At 47.3% G+C, this 18,100-nt stretch overlaps 1 protein-coding gene and 1 non-coding gene across 2 annotated transcripts; one reads left to right on the top strand and one right to left on the bottom strand.

Moving 5' to 3' along the window:
* Positions 1 to 329: 329 nt before the first annotated feature.
* Positions 330 to 4,667, top strand: LOC136485133 (uncharacterized). Its single transcript, XM_066482075.1, has 2 exons — positions 330 to 1,282; positions 3,546 to 4,667. The coding sequence occupies exons 1-2, from the start codon at positions 709 to 711 to the stop codon at positions 4,319 to 4,321; spliced, it is 1,350 nt and encodes a 449-aa protein (XP_066338172.1). The 5' UTR covers positions 330 to 708; the 3' UTR covers positions 4,322 to 4,667.
* An 8,831-nt stretch (positions 4,668 to 13,498) lies between these two features.
* Positions 13,499 to 13,607, bottom strand: LOC136490331 (small nucleolar RNA R71). Its single transcript, XR_010767619.1, has one exon. It is a non-coding gene; the product is annotated as a small nucleolar RNA R71 (small nucleolar RNA).
* Between the last annotated feature and the right edge of the window lie 4,493 nt (positions 13,608 to 18,100).

Below are 18,100 nucleotides of genomic sequence, written 5' to 3'. Positions count from 1 at the left end.
GTTGTACGTCATTTATCCCATTACATGCATGCATGTAAATTCATAGCCAAGTAAATACATTTTTATTAAAAAAAGATAATTCACTTCACAAATAAATCCATGTGTATATACTTCATTCATAGCAACGCACTGATAAATTTTTGAGTTATTATAAAAAAAAAGGAAAAAAAAAACTATGGATTTCACAATCTAATCAAACAGGGCCTAATTCGTTGGCAGTTCTGCAGCCAACTACGAACCACAAACTCCATCTCTTTTTAATATATATCGCAGAGGTTCACCTGAATGCTCAAGTCATCAGTATCACGTCAGTGGCAAGAAGAGCTCGGCTTTTCAGTCGGTGATCAAGAATGGCTGCAGCTCACAGTCTTGGCACCACCCTCCTGGACCAGGAGTCCCAGCCGGCGCAGCTCCCCAACGGCTCTGCCGCCGCCGTGCTAGGCAAAGGCACGGCAAACCCGGCAAACTGCCTAGGCCAGGACGAGTACGCCGACTGGTACTTCCGGGAGGTGGAATCATTGAGATAGCAACAGAATCAGACGAGTGGTAGTGTTACTTGCCTGCACGCCTCTCCTCTCCGACTCCGATCAGAGAGGTAATGCTGCGAGAACCCACCTCAAGGCCCAAGACGGCTCCCCAACCCTAAGCCCCGACCTGACTCCCCCGCCGCCGCCGCCGCCCCTCTCAGCCCCGAGGTCCCCGCCGGATATGGCATGGATCGTCCGTCCGCGCCGCCGCCGTCGACGGACCATTCTGCCTCGGCATCCGCCGCCAGCACCGCCGGATCCGTCGCGGAAGCTCCTCCGCGGCCTTCCCCTCCACCTCCATCGCCGACGAGGCCCACCACGCTGCCGCCGTCTCCGGGGCCCGCCGCCATGGCCTCCGCCGCCGCCGGATATGGCGCGGGGTGGCCCTCCACGCCACCTCCGCCGTCGCCGCCGAAGATGGGCTCCGCCAGCGCGGCCGCCGAGCCGGGCGGGCTCTGGATCTCCGCGGGCTCCCTCCCCGGCACCACCGACGACGACGCCGGCGCAAGCGCCCTCTTCAGGCCATCCCCACCACATGACGATGGAGGACGAGTCGCCGATCGTCGTCAAGGACGTCTTGGAAGACGAGGACAAGGATGAAGAGGATGACGATGAAGTGGCTCCAACGATGGCTGCGCGGACTCCCTCCCCGTCGCCGGCGCCGCAGATGCTGGGTTCCACGGCTGCGGGCACCTCCCTCTGCGCGGACGTCGCAGTCGAGATGGGCGCCCCCTGGATGCGTGCAGTCTCCAAGGGTAGGAGCTCCTCCCTGTCTCCTCTCGCCACACCCTTCCTCCCAGCCAAGCAGTCTGCGGGCAGATCCAAAGCTCTGCGATGGTTGGAGGACTCCGGCGGCTCCGATTTCGACTATGCATCCTCTGCTGCCCAGTTGTCATACCTGGAAGCCGCTCGCCGGGCCATCGAGGTGACGGCCTCGCCCGTGCCTGCAACGCCGTGTGAGGGGGAAAGCTCTGCCTCACATCCGGTTGTCATCACCAAGAAGAGGCGGCGCTGTCGTCGTCGAGCCAGGACCAAGGACGCTGACGGTCCTCCAGTGGCGCCCCCACACCCGGCCGCTAGGGTGCCCGTGCACCAGAGGTTCGCCCCACAACCGGTCGTGCGTGTGCCCATGCACCAGCGCCTCGGCCAGCGGCGTAGGGCGTCGGCGCCTAGCGGCCGCCATCATCGTTGTCGTGAGCCAGGCCCTGGGTTCATGACGAACGCCTGGCGACCTCCGACGCCGCCGCACGTCCATCCTCTAGATGCGCTTCCTCGACGCCACGTTCCTTGAGCGGCCGCACCTGTCGACGCCGACGGCTTCACGCTTGTTCAAAGTCGTCGGCGCGGGCGCCGCCATGCCCCGCCTCACCCTCATCGCCAGCGGACAGTGCCGCCTTCGCTCGTCGGTCTCTGCTTCGACTGTCTGGCTGGGAACCACATCGCCACCCGGTGCACCTTCCCATCCCGCTTCCTTTTTTGCCTCAGCACGGAGCACCGGGCGAGGAACTGCAAGCACGGTCGTCCGCCCCGGTGCCTTTCCTCGGACCGGGTGCGGGAGGCTCCAAGGTGCGGTGGAGGCAACGCACTGATAAATTTTTGAGTTGCCATGGCCAAGAGGACGACAGCGGCGGCTACGGCCAGGACGCCGATGGCGCGCCGAAGCCGCAGCTTGAGCCTTGGTGGAATCCAACTTTCCAGCAAGCGCCACCTGTCATTGTCGGGCAGATTCTCTGCCCGGCCCGGTCCTTCGTCGTCTGGGCCCAACCGAGTATTGGTCCTTCGTCGTCTTGGCCCAACCGGGTATTGGTCCTTCGTCATCTGGGCCACGCAGGCAGTGCTTTTTGCTGAAGGGAGCGCTACGTCACCAGCCATCGTCACGTTCGGTGTCATCTTCCCCCTACCAGTCGCCCGAGGACTCCCAAGAGTTTGAAATTCAAATTCTATCACGGCCGCCACCACCGCTCCCATGGATGGATCCAATGCTTTGTGACTCTGACTTGGATGCACTGTTCATGCCCAACCAAAGTTCGCAGCCTCGGAGCACCTGCTTCCGATCTTGGAGCCGGACTTGCACTGCAAAGTAGCCCTCCGCGGGCGTCCTGGGCATCGGGGCTGGTGACTGATGAGCAAGCACAGCATCAGCAGCTCTCCGTCAGGACCTCCAACGATGCCCATGAAGGATAGCCCGCTCAGCCCTCCGACGACGGCCCATCAACGCTAGTACATGGGACGTACCCCCTCCTACTTCTGTTGCAGTCTCGCCTTCAGTCCAACCCACCTCTGTCGAGGACTTCATCGCCGGTCTAAAGCTGCCGCTCGAGAAGCCGCTGATCCAGTCGCCGTCGCGCCTTCGTGTCTCACGCGTGCGGGTCGAGAACTTGGTGCCACGCCGGAGTGATAGACTTGCTGCCAAGTCCGTCTACCGTAACCCGAACCCGGAGAAGCAGGCCAAGCGTGTCATGCTCAGCAAATGGCAGCCATCGGCGAGCGCCCTACGGTCAGCGCCGGCGACGCCTGACGCAACCATCGCAAACTCGGTTCCACGAGACGTTCCAAGAGCCGTTGTCGTCGTCCAAGCACGCAGCAATGCGGGAGCTCTTCCCCATGTCTGGTGCTCACGGGAGGCGGGTGGCTATGCAGACATCTTGAGCAAGGGCTCGGCCAACGTCGTAAGCACTTCGGTCGCACATTTAGTTTCTTAGTTAGTTACAACAGTGTGCGTTCCACCGCCCTGCGGTGTCTTATGTTCGTGTTCTACCCTATCGCTCATGACACCTCGCCGTGTTGTGATGTTGGGCGTGTAAAACTTCTAACATCTTCTTAATGAAACACGTGCTATGCACGTTCTCGGAAAAAAAACTAAGAGCGACCACCTCACCACGCTGAAGAACAAAATGAAGAGAATTTGTACGACTGATGATTAGAAATAAAATTTCAATCCGTCAAAGGTTCTCATCAGGATCTGCACTGCAGTAACAACCCCTGGATGCTTTCGTTGTGTTGTGTCCACGCATGCAGGTGAGAAATCGGGCATCAAGAAGCGTCATTTCCACTACACGGAGCAGACGATCGCCGAGCACCCGGAGTTCCGGGACCGTGCCGCGCCGTCGCTGAACGCACGGCTGGGCATCACGCAGGACGCCGTACCGGAGCTGGCCGCAGCCGCAGCGGCGGCGGCGAGGGCGATCGCAGAGTGGGGTCGCCCGGCCACCGACATCACGCACCTCGTGGTGACCACGAATTCCAGCGCCCACGCGCCGGGCGCCGACCTCCGGCTGGCCGCGCTCCTCGGCCTGCGCCCAACCGTGCAGCGCACGCTGCTGTACCTCCATGGCTGCTTCGGCGGCTGCAGCGCGCTCCGGGTCCCCAAGGACCTCGCCGAGAACAACCACAGCGCGCGGGTGCTCGTGGCCAGCAGCGAGGTCAGCACGCTGCTAGCCTTCCGCGGCCCGGACGAGGCCCACCTCGTTGCCATGGCGCTGTTCGGCGACGGTGCTGGCGCGGCCGTAATCAGCGCCGGCGACCCGACACCGGTCGAGCGCCCCGTCTTTTACATGGTGTCCGCTTCCCAGGCAACGTTGACAGGGACAGAGCATGCCCTGTCTATGCAGCTCGGGACAAGCGGCTTGGACCTCGGCACCCTGCGCTTCTCCGTGGCACCATCAACGGGTGCCTGGCGGACATGCTGGCGCCACTGGGACTCCCAGTCGTCCCAGGTGCCGTCTGGAATGGCCTCTTCTGGGCTGTGCACACCGGCGGCCGTGCCATCTTGGACAGCTGCGAGGCCGCGCTGACGCTGTGGAGGCCGGCTAACTGGCGGCCTCCCGGCACGTGCTGAGCGAGTACGGCAACATGCTCGGCGCGACGGTCTTCTTTGTTCTCGACGAGATAAGGCGCCGGCGCCAAGATGGTGACTGCGAGTGGGCGGCCACGCTGGGGATCGGTCCGGGGGTCACCGTCGTGACGATGGTATTGCAAGCCGCTGGCAGCCAAGGCCGAAAATGGTAGTTCCATCAATCGTCACCGAATCATCGCCACTGGTGCTGCATTTCAGCTTCAGCTGCAATTGCGACGTCTAAACGTCGATGTGAGCTCCATATGTTACATTACAAGTAAATAAGCAGAAAATGTACCTGCCTTGTATCCAGTAAAGCGTTTTTGCGTGTGCTGTCATGTGGGTCCATAAGCCATTTCGATCTTAGACAAATATTCTGTGTAAACCACCTCTTCGGTGGAATCCAAAACCCACTAATTGCAGCCCCATTCGCAGCGAATTTTTTTTATTTTTAACACTTTTATTAAACTATTTTTAAATCTCACACTATAATTTTTTTTTTCAAATCTAACACTTTTGGACACGCCTATTCGCATGGCGCGGCAAAATCAAGCCACCGCGCCATGCATGGAGGCACGACGAAGGTGACCACGTGGCAGCGAGTGGCGTTGCTGGATGATGATGTGGCCGGTCCAGCCGCGCCGTGGATCATGGTGCGGCCATGCCGCACCACCCGTCATGGCACGGCGAGGCCCGACATAAGCCTTGCGCCGCGGGCTCCCTCCCTCTGTCTGCCTTGGTTCGACTGGAGCTGAGGCAGCTCCAGGCGCCCGCGCCGCCACCTCCCGACTCCCTCAAACCCGGTCGCCGCCCTGCCCTCCCTTCCCGCCTCCCTAGCTCCCTACCTTCCCCCAAGCTCCTCCCCGGCCTCGATCAAGATAATGATGCTCTTATTAGTTATTTGAATTGGCAGTTAGGGTTTGGAGGAAAATATTAGTTCATTAGAACGGTGGATTCAAGGACTATGTTTACCATGTTTAGTCTAAGGACTATTTTTGTTTATAATTGTTGGTTATATTTTCTTAGCTTTAATGCAAATGGTTCTCCTTTGCATTAATTTGTGATGTTTTGATTGGTGTTAAATTACAACCGTTTTGTTAGATGCAAGACATGTAGCGGGAGGAGTTTGGCGAAAACGGAGTCGTCCTAGAGAATTATACCCCGAAGCGTCTAGCAAAGATGCCCCCGTCCCTTATGACCTCACTGTCCCTAACTGTGATTGTGGTTTTCAAGCCAACATGTTTCAATCGAGACATCCGAACACAGCGGCGCATAGCTTCTACACATGTAGTCGTTTTAATGTAAGTAATTCTTTTCGTGCCTTTTTTTCTTCATTTGTGTTAGTAGGTTACTAATATTTTGTTAGAATCTTGTTGTGTAGGCCCATGAGAGGTGTTTTTTCTTTTAGTGGATCGACGGTCCAGACAAGTTTGACCCAAGGTACCTCCTTTTCGACAATTGGTGCAGAGGGAGACACCCACATGAGCACTTCGAGCGGTGGGTTCCACCTCCCCCTAACCCCCTGCCAATGACGGCTAAGAAGAAGCACCTAGCCGCAGTTAGATGACTTGAGGAACCTCCTCTGTGCGATTGCGGAGATCGAGCTGTGATAAACCCTGAGAATATGTTGAAGTTTGTGTGTCCCAACAAGCACGAAGTAAGTGGAAAGTGCATCTATTTAAATTTTTATCTCTACGTGTGCGTGTACTAATCTATTCTCTTTTAGTCCTTTCGATTTGCGAAGTGTCGTTTTAAGGAGTGGCTCTATGGTCTTAAGAATCAATGGCCGGAGCCGCCAAAGGCAAAGAAAAAGAAGAAAGAAAGGATAATCATCGAAGCACCTCCTGTCATGTGCGAATGTGGTGTCAAAGCCAACTACGGCCTAGTCCCTTCGGAGCTTAGAATAGGCTATTGGTGCGGCCATATGGTTGACTATGATGAGGTTTGTTACTGTTGTGGAAAACATGAAATTATATTTTTCTTTTGTGAAGACTTATAATCTAACTTTTTGTTTGAACAGGGCACTAGGAAATGCAAGTGGGAATCTTACGATGGTCAAGCTAACTTCCTGGATGAAATCAAGGCGAAGCAAGTAATTGCACGGAAGATTGTTTATGGACCTCAGTTCATCGAGCTCTTCGTTAAACAACACATAAAGAAGATGCGTGAGTTTGCTAGACAATGCGGTTTTCGTCGCCCGATCGGTCTTAGGCTTGACAAATGGGGGTTGGAGAGATGGAGGAAGGCAGAGGAGGAGAGGGCAAGGAAGGAGGTAAGGGAGGAGACAAGAGTACAGATGCAGGTCTTGAATGACCATGTTGTTTCATTGTGTGCCGTGAGTGATTGAAAGCCTTGTTATTTTCGTTGCCTACTTTTAAATATAATACAATTGCGTTGCTAACTGGTTGCATTTTACACATGAAGGGATTGGATGCAACGAGGTCCATGCCACAGAGGTGGCCCATGCAAGGTTTCAGGAAAAGAAGTTACATGAGCACAGAACGCGAGCTGGTGGCACCGTTCTATCTCCGATTGTGGTGCCGATGATGGGGACGAGGATGAGGACAACACTGCTAGGTTGAGCGATCTCATCGCTCTTGCGGAGGCGGGCTTGCATGCAAAGGAGGATGAGGACGACAATGGCAGACTAAGTGTGCTCATCGCTCTAGCAAAGGCAGGTTTGCAGGCAGAGGAGGACGCGTTCTTCTCTCATGCCGCAAAGGCCATAGATGAAGCGGACGCCGCTTACTATAGACGATAGGTAGATCAGGGCAATGTGGATGAGCCCAGCCACATGAACAAGGTGGAGGAGGACGCGTTCTTATCTCAGGCCATAGATGAAGCGGAGGCTGCTTACTACTGGCGACAGGCAGATCAGGGCAATGCAAGTGAGCATAGCCACAACAATGAGGCTGTGGTCGAGGATTGGTACTTGGACGACAAGTTGCTTACTCAGTATGTTTCTGACTGAGGATTTCGGATTGCACTGTAATGTTCAATATGTAGAAGGTCCATAATGTCCTGTTTTTTAAATTCCCTAAGGCATGCATGTATCAGATGTGTTGTGTTTCATTATCCTATCATGTATTGAACTTTTCATTGTGTCCCATTTGTCATGTATTTGATTCGAAGTTGCGATGCACTGTATCCATGTACTGAACTTTTCGGTTAGTTGGCACTTTAATTTTCCTCTTGTTGTAATGCACTTCCATGATCCTGTCGGGGTGTTGCTTGTTTTTCATTTTTACAATTCATAATTTTTTCTCTAATTTGGAATTGAAGGCGGCAACAAGAAAATTCACCAATATGCTGAGAGGGTAGACAAAAGAATGATTTCGAGATAGAAGTGCTACTCTTTTCACCAATACAGAACTAAAGCCTTCATTCCTTGGACTAGCTTTTAAAATATTTTTTCCAATTGCTGCTCAAAACATGATTCCATTGCTGTAAATAGTACCTGGATGTCGATGATACAATTAATTATTTAGTTGTGTATTGAGTATGTTGCCTATTGCTCCTGCGTAGCTTGGCATGGCACGTCCAGGCCGCTGTGCCCCCAGCCATGGCGCGGCAAGGCTGACACGCGCCCAACCATGGCGCGGTAGTCATTAAGACATGAGCAGGGCAGTCCATCGACTTGTGTTGCATTGTCACGATGGTTTAACGAAAAACTAACCATAATACAAGTTCGACATAAGTTCATGAATACATATGACACTTGGTAAGTTCGACATAAGTGGCATTACCATATAAGTTTGACATGACAAGATAATTCCAACATAAAGTACATCGGTCGACATACATGTTCCATAGGTTCGACAATATAAGTTATTCAATACATAAGTTCCACAGGACTCAGCATACATGTTCCATAAGTACATGGGTCCAAATACTAGTCCATCATGTCCTCACAAACTACTACTCTCCAGGAGTGTAGGGGTACCACGGACGCCTCTGTCTCTTCGGATGCGACAACAGCACGTTAGGGGTGAACCCAACGTCGGTGTGGTCATGCTAGTGGTACACCCGGCAGTACTGCTGAGTGTAACTAGTACCCTGCAATTACAATATAGGCATCGTTACTTACAATCTTTAAGTCATTGTCACGTATATGCCGAAAGGTTGTTTCAAGTACATGTTCCTCGAACTATGTAGGAAACAGTGCATCAACAAGCTGAGACATTCCAATCTCATCGTAGTCATCCTCCTCGTCCTCATCCTTGTCCTCCTCATCCATGTCCTCCTCATCCTCATGCTCCGCATGACCCTTGCCTTCATGGGCGGGAGCACGAACAGAAGAGGCCCCAGCAGCCATCATGTCGGACAAACCGGCTGCTGTCGCCAAAGTGCTCGAGCATAAGGGACTAGATCGTGCCGGGTCGTAGGGCATCTCCCACAGAGTATCCATGCAGCTGAGCTTCTAGGCAGCTTCCTGTAGCTCCTCCTCACTTTCTGCAAAAAAGATGACACGGATGAATGAGGCATGGGAACCATTTAACCATTGTGATGCCTTTGGGAATAGAATGTACATCAACGAAGACATGTAGAATGCCATGCTGCTCCCCTCTAGCCACGTGAAGTCGCACAACTGCTTTGTTGGAGAGACTTGTCAGCTGTGTTGCCTACGTACACAATCGAGGTAAGTTCGTATCACTACAATTCATAGGAACACCGACGTCCACTTGTATTGAAATTCAAAATTTCTTACCACGTGTCTCTATAGCGGGGCTCTCTGAAGCTGTGTCTCCATCCTTGTCGCATTGTCATACGCATCGGCAATGTCATCCTCATTCTGGTCCTCATCAATTGCCTTGTAAGTGTAGGGGGCCTAGATATGTATCTGGGTACTCCTATGCAACCATTGGAGGTACTCATCAAAGTTGTGTTGGTCATGCAGTGGTGTCTCGGTGATTAGGAACCTTTGCCTATTCTCCTAGTCCTGGATGTACCCTTAGTGCATCACGACCCAATTCTTCTACTTGTACCTGTTCCTTCGATCGTACCAACAATGAACAGGTAAGTTAGTGGTTGTATGTATGCACATGACTGTTAAATGTTTATGTTATTGTCATCGCATCCGTCCAACTTTTTGTTTGTTGTGTACAGTGGCGGTGGACATGGCTGCAATCTTTCGAACTGCCTATACACCCTTATAGGGTAGTGCATCTCGACCATGTGGAAGAAAATTAGTGACACATTACAAAGCCACTCCTTTGACTCTTCCTCAATGCGAGGACTCAGGTAACCCTCCAGCTCGAATCTGGACCAAGGACACCAAGTCACCTAAAATTTAGGTAACTAAAGTTAGGTTTTGGTAACAATGAAAAACCAACAACACCGACTTGCATAATCAAAGTGGTCGTAACCTAGTTCTATGTCAAGACGTCTAGCGTGTCTAAGTACTACTTGTACTGCCGCTTAGGGTTCCCTCTCACTACTTCCGCTTCTTGCCAGATGTACAGAGCACTCGGTCGTACGTCAACGTGATTCCATGGCTGCATTGAACAGGATAGTTAGTCACAAGTGCTGCGTCTCCCAACTGGCCATCGCTCCCAACACCAAACCTATAGTAGGTGGGAGCAACCTCCTAGGTTGGCACCTCCTGTAGTGCGACGGTAGGCAATGCAGAGCTAACGATAGGTCCATGCTAGGACTACGCTGCCCCAGCTATATGCTCCTATGTTCTCCCATGGCTGGCTCAGTATGTTCAGAAAGGCCTAGCTGAAGGTGTTACCCGATGCATTGGGGAACAGGAAGGCACCTAAGAAGTGCCACAGCCACACTCTAGCATACCTCTCAATCTCATGCTCTAGAGCCTCTGGGTGCAGCGGTGCCCTGAAGTTTTCTGTTATCCAGACCGAACTGACACCAGATGTTTTCCTGAAATATTTAATAGACAATGAGAAAGATGACACCGTAGATTTACTTACTTTGCTTTCTTAGCATCCTCGTCCTCGGGTGGCCTTCTACCATAGAACTGCTTGACCAAGTCCATCCAATGATCGTTATCAAGGATCCCAGTCACAGGAAGTCCCCCAACCATAGATACGGAATCATCTTTGCGTCCTGCATCGTGATAGTCATCTCGCCGCAAGGAAGGTGGAAGGTGTGGGTCTCTGGCCTCCACCTATGGGTTTATAATTCAAAAAACAAAAGTTTTACTTAAAACAATGAGACAAATTAGTCCTGTAATGTTGAACAAACTTAAATGAAATCTTACCTATCCACAGCTGCAGTGAGAAGTGCAGGGTCAAGGATCGGTAGCCCAGTGTTGAAGACCTGGATGACCTCAAGGAAACGGGCACGCCATATGTATGGCCCATATCACTCGTCCCAGCGGTGTGGCTGGTGCGTGCGTAGTCTAAGAGGTAGCAAGGCCTCCTGAAGCTCCAACAAGTGCTTGGCTCGATGGTCCTTGTCATAGTGCACCTCAAGAAGGGGGTACTGTGGATGCTGATCCCCCATCCTGGTTCAAATTTGAAATGGATGTGTTAGAACAAACATTAACATTAATACAATATGATGGAACATTAGTGTATAAAAACAAAGTAAATGTAAAAGGAACATTAATAAAGTATTATGCAAAATCAGAGAATAAATTAATATCATAATTGGTACTAACATAGCAATTTTAAATACCATAGCAAACAATAACATTAATACAATATAATGTGTGCTATATGCACCAGCTGCCCTTATCGTCTGTGCCTACTGGCCTTGTGACTCGGTTCTTTGCAAACAGAGCAAAGATTCCTGCCATGGGTCTCGTTGAAGTCTCTCCCCCCGTACTTGTCTTCGCCGTGTACTCTCATAGCGTCCATGTCCCCCTTGAGTCGCTTCTTCTTCCTTCTACCCTTCCCTACCTTCATTATCTCAGGATGCGGCACGCAGTTGTTGATGGTAGTTAACAACCAATATAAACCATCAATTAAACATGTATAATGGCATAAATATAATCACCAATGAAGGTTTAGGGGTTTAAACTAATAAATTCCATGAGTTTTGGTGAATCTGTGTTTCCAGCAGGGTTTAATCAGAAAACTGCTAAGGATGACCTAATCGTCAAAGGAAAATATAGAGTTCCACCACGGTACCAACGTGGGAAGACTCTAGAAGGGTCTAGAAGCCATGTCACCGAAGCGGAGGCCCACCCCCTGACAGGTGGGGCCGCTCGGCCCCCCTGGTCCCACCTATCAGCCAGCTTCACATGGTGGTCTCCTACCACCTTTGAGGATGCATCTAGGCCGTTGCTTAAGTCGGTTTGATCCAAGGGCTCACGTTGGACCCTCAGGGCTATATAATCTTGCCCCTGCCTCCCTAAGGAATCAGAAGTCATAAGTCATTCAAGAAGATAGAAACCCTAATCTCCTCAGAGCTCCTCCTCCATAGCATATCTAGTTAGGATAGATCTAGAGGGAGGCACGCAGGACTTCGCTTGGATTGCCGATATTGTCAAGAGCGTAGTTTGGTATAAACTTTGTACCCCTCTCTCTTTTGTTTCTTTGTTATTTTTATATGCTAGTTACAATTGTTATGACAATCTCAGTGTTCATCTTATTCTTGTTTATTATGATGTTCAACGTCTACTTTGATTATATATTTAGTATAGCTAGTTTATCATTGTGTTTATGCTTAAGTCCGTATAGTGCTCACTCTGATGTACACAGGGTGGTGGTCGACATTGTGTAAGCGTGGTGCTTATATATTGTTTACCTATGGATACACCCTATATTCTGGGTCATGTGGTAGATCGCGGATGTGACAATCCCGTTGAGTCCTTTGTAGTCCACTCCCCGAATATAGGTGCAAGTAGGGTCTGATTAAGAAGGTAGAACGAGCTCTGCCCTCAATCTTCCTTAGTAATATCCCCTAGGTGTAGATATGATGATGATCTTAGCCATGATTACTAGGTGTAATTGCACTAATCAAATGTATGCTTTGACTTGTAATTAAGAATGACTTAGGAATTATTCCTCTAATATTCTACCTGACCTTGCTAATGCCATAGAAAGGAGTGCTCTGAGTGATTTATCATTATCATTACTTATCATATATATATATATATATATATATATATATATATATTAATTTATGACTTAACCCTATTGTGAGTAGAGTATTGGTTATGGTTTATTTCTCCTTCAATAGTATAAGTTATCAATACATATCCATGCTAGACCTTTCCAGTGGTAAAAATATAAATAACGATACCTGGAATACTCTCGGGTAAAATGCTACAATGGTATATTATCTGTGCACTTACGGATACTTTACATTCATAGACTTTTATATATATTCTCTCTAGTCACATAATTAATAAAGATCTGCTTAGTGTTATTCTAGTAGTAATACTATGTAGTACCAACACATATCTCTGGCATCATCACTAGGGATGACAACCTAGTAAAGTTAGGAGATATAGGTTTATAATAGGTGGCTAAGTACTCAAACAAGTGTCATGTTAAGAAATACCAACAAGCATTTTTGACGTCGTTGCCAGGGAAGGTAACTAGCAAAGGAAGTATTGATAAACTTATACTTATTGATGGGATTGAGATAACCATTGACCTCTGCTCAAACAGGCTTACCCTTATTTTGTCTACTTGTGTATCTTATGTAGGGTAATGTATGACCGATTTTGACCTTCCGACAAACTACGTTAAAGATCCAGAAGCATTAATCAGGAAGACTAGAGCTAAACTCAAGAAAGTCTCAGCTTTGAAGTCGGAAGACAACCATATAAGGCGAAGCTTAACACCAGAATTTGAAGCCATGGCTAACAGGACTCTCCGTGAACTCTCTGCTCCAACTACGACCGACATCCATACTAGACCGACAGTCAATGTCGGAGATAATGGATTCGAGCTCAAGCCGGCTCTCATCAATATGGTGCAAGCAAACTAGTTTTGTTGAAAGGCACATGAAGATGCGAGTGCACATCTCCAACACTTCCTGGAGAAATGAAGCACCTTCACCATCAAAGGAGTAACTCGAGATGCCATACTACTTCGCCTCTTCCCATTTTCACTTTTGGGGAAGGTGAAGCAATGGTTCTACGCCAATAAAGATAGAAACACTACATGGGATAACTACTCCACTGCCTTCCTAGCAAAGTTCATTCCCACAGGCAAGACCAATGCTCTGCATGGGAGAATTTCAAGTTTTTAGTAGCAACATGATGAATCTATCCCTTAGGCATGAGAACGCTTTCAAGATTATATTGTGGAATGCCCTCATCATGGGATGGAGAATTGGCTACTCATGCAGATGTTCTACCATGGGTTGACCAATAGTACCTGTGAGACTATGAATGCTGCTGCTGGAGGTGCATTCTTGTCACTTACACATCCAGCTGTGACCACTCTTGTGGAGAAGATGGCCTCCAACCAAGGCTAGAATGAAGAACATGCTCAAACCCACAAAAGAGGTGGAGGTATACATCAACTCAAGGAGTAGATATGCTGTCTGCCAAGATGGACCTACTGATGAAGAAGCTTGAAGATCGAGCCAATGAGAAGCAAGAAGTCATGCACATTCATGATTCTCGCATAACATATGAAGTGTGTGGAAGCACTGGGCATTTAGGGAATAGCTGTCCTGAGACCCATGAGGATGTGAATTTTGTGAACAACAACAATTACTCTCGTCCTCAGCAGAATCAAGGATGGAACCAGCAACAAAGGCCGAACTACCAAGGTAATAATTTTAGTAATTTCAATCAATCACCCTTGAGAGAATTAATTGCTGGCCAATCTAGACTTATAGAAGGATTATCTAGAAATGTAGCTTCCAATGATAAAATTCTAGAGAACATAAATAATAGAATGAATAGCTTTGCTTCTATCATTAAGAACCAGCATAGCTTTAATAAAATGATAGAATCACAAATAGCTCAGCTAGCAGCTGTTGTTCCTCCATCCGATAAAGGTAAGATTCTGGGGCAACCAGAAGATCTAGAAAGTACAAATCTTATCGATATTCATAATGCAGCTTACTACTACTACATGGAGCCATCAATGGAAAGGTGGATAGATTACACCTTGCCTACCAAGAAAGGTGATCCAGGGAGACCTGTCATCCCCATCACTATTGGACCTCACATTTTCCAAGAAGTTGTCTGTGACTTTAGAGCAAGTGTCAACATCATGCCTAAGGTAATTTAGGATCAAATTAATGGAGATGCTTTGTTGTACACAAATATGCGTTTGCAGCTTGCAGATCAGACACTCTGTTACCCCAAGGGAATTCTTGAAGATGTCATTATTCGAGTGGCACAATCATATGTTCCCGTACACTTTGTGGTTTTGGAAACAGGTAGAGATGTAAGGGCACCCATTATTTTGGTCCGACCTTTCCTAAGCACTGCTAAAGCCATCATCTACGTAGATAGTGCCAAGATCTGCTTCACAATCAAGGATAGAAAGGAGAAGTTTTCTTTCAAGAATCGTATCTTGTAATCTCCTGGACATCTGCAGACGCCATATTTACCTGAAGTGACAACAGTGACCAAGAAGAAGAAGAACCGAAGGAGGAAGAACAAAACCAGTCAGCCACAAGAAGAAACGGTCAACATGATCAACACACTCCGACGACCACCTCCTCACTTCGCCATTCCTCGCTAAGAAGAATGATCCTGGCATACCAACGATTGAGTGTACCATTGGACAAAGAATATTCCACAAGACCTTCTAGGACATTGGATCCGGGGTCAACATATTGTCCATGGTAACGTATGAATATTTATTTGGTGATGAACCTTTGTTCCCTACATATATGCAATTACAGATGGCGGACCAATCAATCTGATTCCCGAAGGGGATAGCAAAACATATTATGGTAAGAATACTCTATGCCCCTGCCGACTTCATGGTTCTAGACATGGGTGATGAGGAAGATGATACACCCATCATCCTTGGAAGCCCGTTCCTCAAAACCACCAACGTGATCATCTACGTCGAATCTGGACAAGTCCACTTCCAATTCCCCAGAGAAAAGGTACGTTGTTATTTTAATAGTTATACTACTTATGAACAGTCGAAGAAGAGTTGCTCCAGGAGGAGACGTCGATCATCCCAACGTCAAAGGAACCAACCCTGATGGAATGGATGGGAAGATGAAGAACCTAAAGAGCCTGTGAAAGATGAACCCGCTCCGCCAAAGTCAAGTCCACAGACCAAGCAGGTGTGGAAGGAGAAGGTAACATCGTCACTAGAGTCACAAGAAGCGCAATCATCAGAGTCTCCATCGCTGGGACTAGATGATGCACCCATAAAGTAAAGGACTCTTCTCCAGCCAAATCCTGTCCGGAGGACTTAAAAATCCAAACCCTGGCCGTGAGGCAACATCGATAGTTATCCATATTTACTTTTAGCATTGCATGAATTATTTTTCACTTTAGCATATTTACTTTTATGCATTAGCATTGCATTTAGAAAAGAAAAATAAAAAGTTCCATTACTACATTACATCATTGCATCAAAAAATCCTAAGCCCCATGTGAATAAATCTGCGGTGTGTAAACACCCACGAGAATATTCACTGTGGTGGCATAAAAATAAACATGCATACATACTTCTTTCTGCATTATATAAATAAGAAAATCCAAAAATATATTGATAGACATCCTGCTAGAACTTTGTCAATTAGGAAATTTGTCTAACCTCTAAGGACAACAAATCTCTGAATGGATGACTACGAACCCCTTATCTTAATTCATGCCATGAGTTTTTGGTGTTCTTGTTGGAGTATTTTGTAGGATGATCAAGAATAAAGCCATCCATCCGAAGTACATTTTCCTAAGCCGCTGCTACACTCGCCACATGAGGAAAACAACTTCTGGAAGGATGAGAGAGAATTTAAGAAAGACCATGACAATATCCAGCTTCGGGGAGGAGCATCCCCCACGTATCTAGCTAAGTATTTCTTTTCCCCTTTCGGTTTTACTATCTTTGAGTTTTCTATATATTTGCGAAAGTCATAAAAAGATGCAAAACAAACAAACAAAAATAAAAGTTTATCTTAGCTATATATATAATAGTAAGGTGTGATCTTAAAAATGAAAACAAAATAAAAGTGTGTGTCTAGTTTTCTATTTTTAAGAGTTAAATAAAAGGACTCTAAGGATAATCTCTTGTAATGGAAATGATGACTAGTTGCTCTATCCTGATTGCTTTCAGGTACCTAGTTTTCAGCCTTGAATTCTCCCGAGTTTTGGATATGACTGTTTTGATATAAGAATTTACTCTAAACTTAAAACTCATGGGTAGCATATGCTTGATATAAGTATAGGTAATTGACGGATATGATATGAGAAGGTCTGAGCTGCTGTTTATCTTGTTCCTAGTTATACTAAAGTTCTGGAGATTTATCTTTTGAAAAATATGAAAATCCTACATGATGAGTTCCTTGTATGACAAAGCTTGAATTCCTATCAGAGCCATGTATGATATTAGATTAGGAAAACTTCCACTCATATATGCTGCTTGTTTTGCATTGAATTTAGTCAAGCTTTGTTGATGCCTTATGAGAGGTTTGTCATGCTCTTAAAATCAAGATCACATATACACCACCTAATTATGCATTACTCCTACACTAGGAGTAGGCGCAACAACATGCCATTCCATTTAGATCCACCAAAAAATGTTTTACTCCTACACTGGGAGTGAACACCAAAAATATTCTTCATAGATATCCACCAAATAAATGCTCCAATTCTTCTTGCTATCTCTTAAAAGTTTTCATTGCAGAAAAAAGAAGCATGGGGCTATGCAAAAGTTATTCATAAAAAAAAGAGATGAAAAAATGGACAAGTGTCTGAGATATTGAAAACAATGGGTACTCAGATGCCCGCCTGAAAAAAGAAAAAAAGATGAATACGATAGCCCCTGTTTTCTAGCAAAGTTGTTTTCAGGTTCCAGAAAGAGAGATATGTTTTCAAGAAGCATAGTAAAATTAGGTTAGCCACCATATACATCCATACACATGCACATCTTGATTTGATTGTATGACTCAACTCTCTTTGGATTCGAGGTTTGACTTTACAATATACGTATTGCAAGTATGCTCTTTTATGCTTTCTCCACTCCTATGAGCTCTACATAAGCCTTAGATGTAGGAAGAGAAAGGCATAACACCACTATTGTTTTGGTGAGGATCCATAAATACCACATATATTGAGAGACTTGAGAGTGTCATACAATAGGAAGCTCTGAATTTTATTTTGAAAATCTAGAAAAACTCCAGAGTAATGGTTGAACAAAGAACTTGAGACATAGTGCTTGACTTGATCGTTATGTCTTTCAATTGCTCAAGACCCAAGTGAAGGCTGAGAAGCCCCATGGTTGAAGGTAATATGGGTAAGTTTAAAAGTCAGACCGGTTTATTCTAATCCAGAGGAGAATTCTTGTTTGAACGCATGTGTACTTTTGAGGAGTTGCTTCAATGTTTTCAAAATCCTTAAACTCTAGATTCCATTTACTAAGTTTAGTTTTGCTAAGGGACTAGCAAAAGGTAAGTTTGGGGGAGTTGTTGATGGTACTTAACAACCAATATAAACCGTCAATTAACCATGTATAAGGGCATAAATATAATCGTCAATGAAGGTTTAGGGGTTTAAACTAATAAATTCTATGAGTTTTGGTGAATCTATGTTTCCAGCAGGGTTTAATTAGAAAACCACCAAAGAGGACCTAATCATCAAAGGAAAATACGGAGTTTTGCCGTGGTACCTACGTGGGAA

The sequence above is a fragment of the Miscanthus floridulus genome, chromosome 10 (assembly GCF_019320115.1).
Source record: "Miscanthus floridulus cultivar M001 chromosome 10, ASM1932011v1, whole genome shotgun sequence".
Taxonomy (NCBI): domain Eukaryota; kingdom Viridiplantae; phylum Streptophyta; class Magnoliopsida; order Poales; family Poaceae; genus Miscanthus; species Miscanthus floridulus.
This window is presented reverse-complemented; position numbering and strand designations above follow the sequence as displayed.

Bases quoted from the DNA above. Each gene is read 5' to 3' on its own strand.
- LOC136485133 (XM_066482075.1), top strand. From the start codon at position 709: ATGGCATGGATCGTCCGTCCGCGCCGCCGCCGTCGACGGACCATTCTG. The intron at 1,283-3,545 runs GTAGGAGCTCCT...CCACGCATGCAG, and splicing joins GATGCGTGCAGTCTCCAAGG to GTGAGAAATCGGGCATCAAG.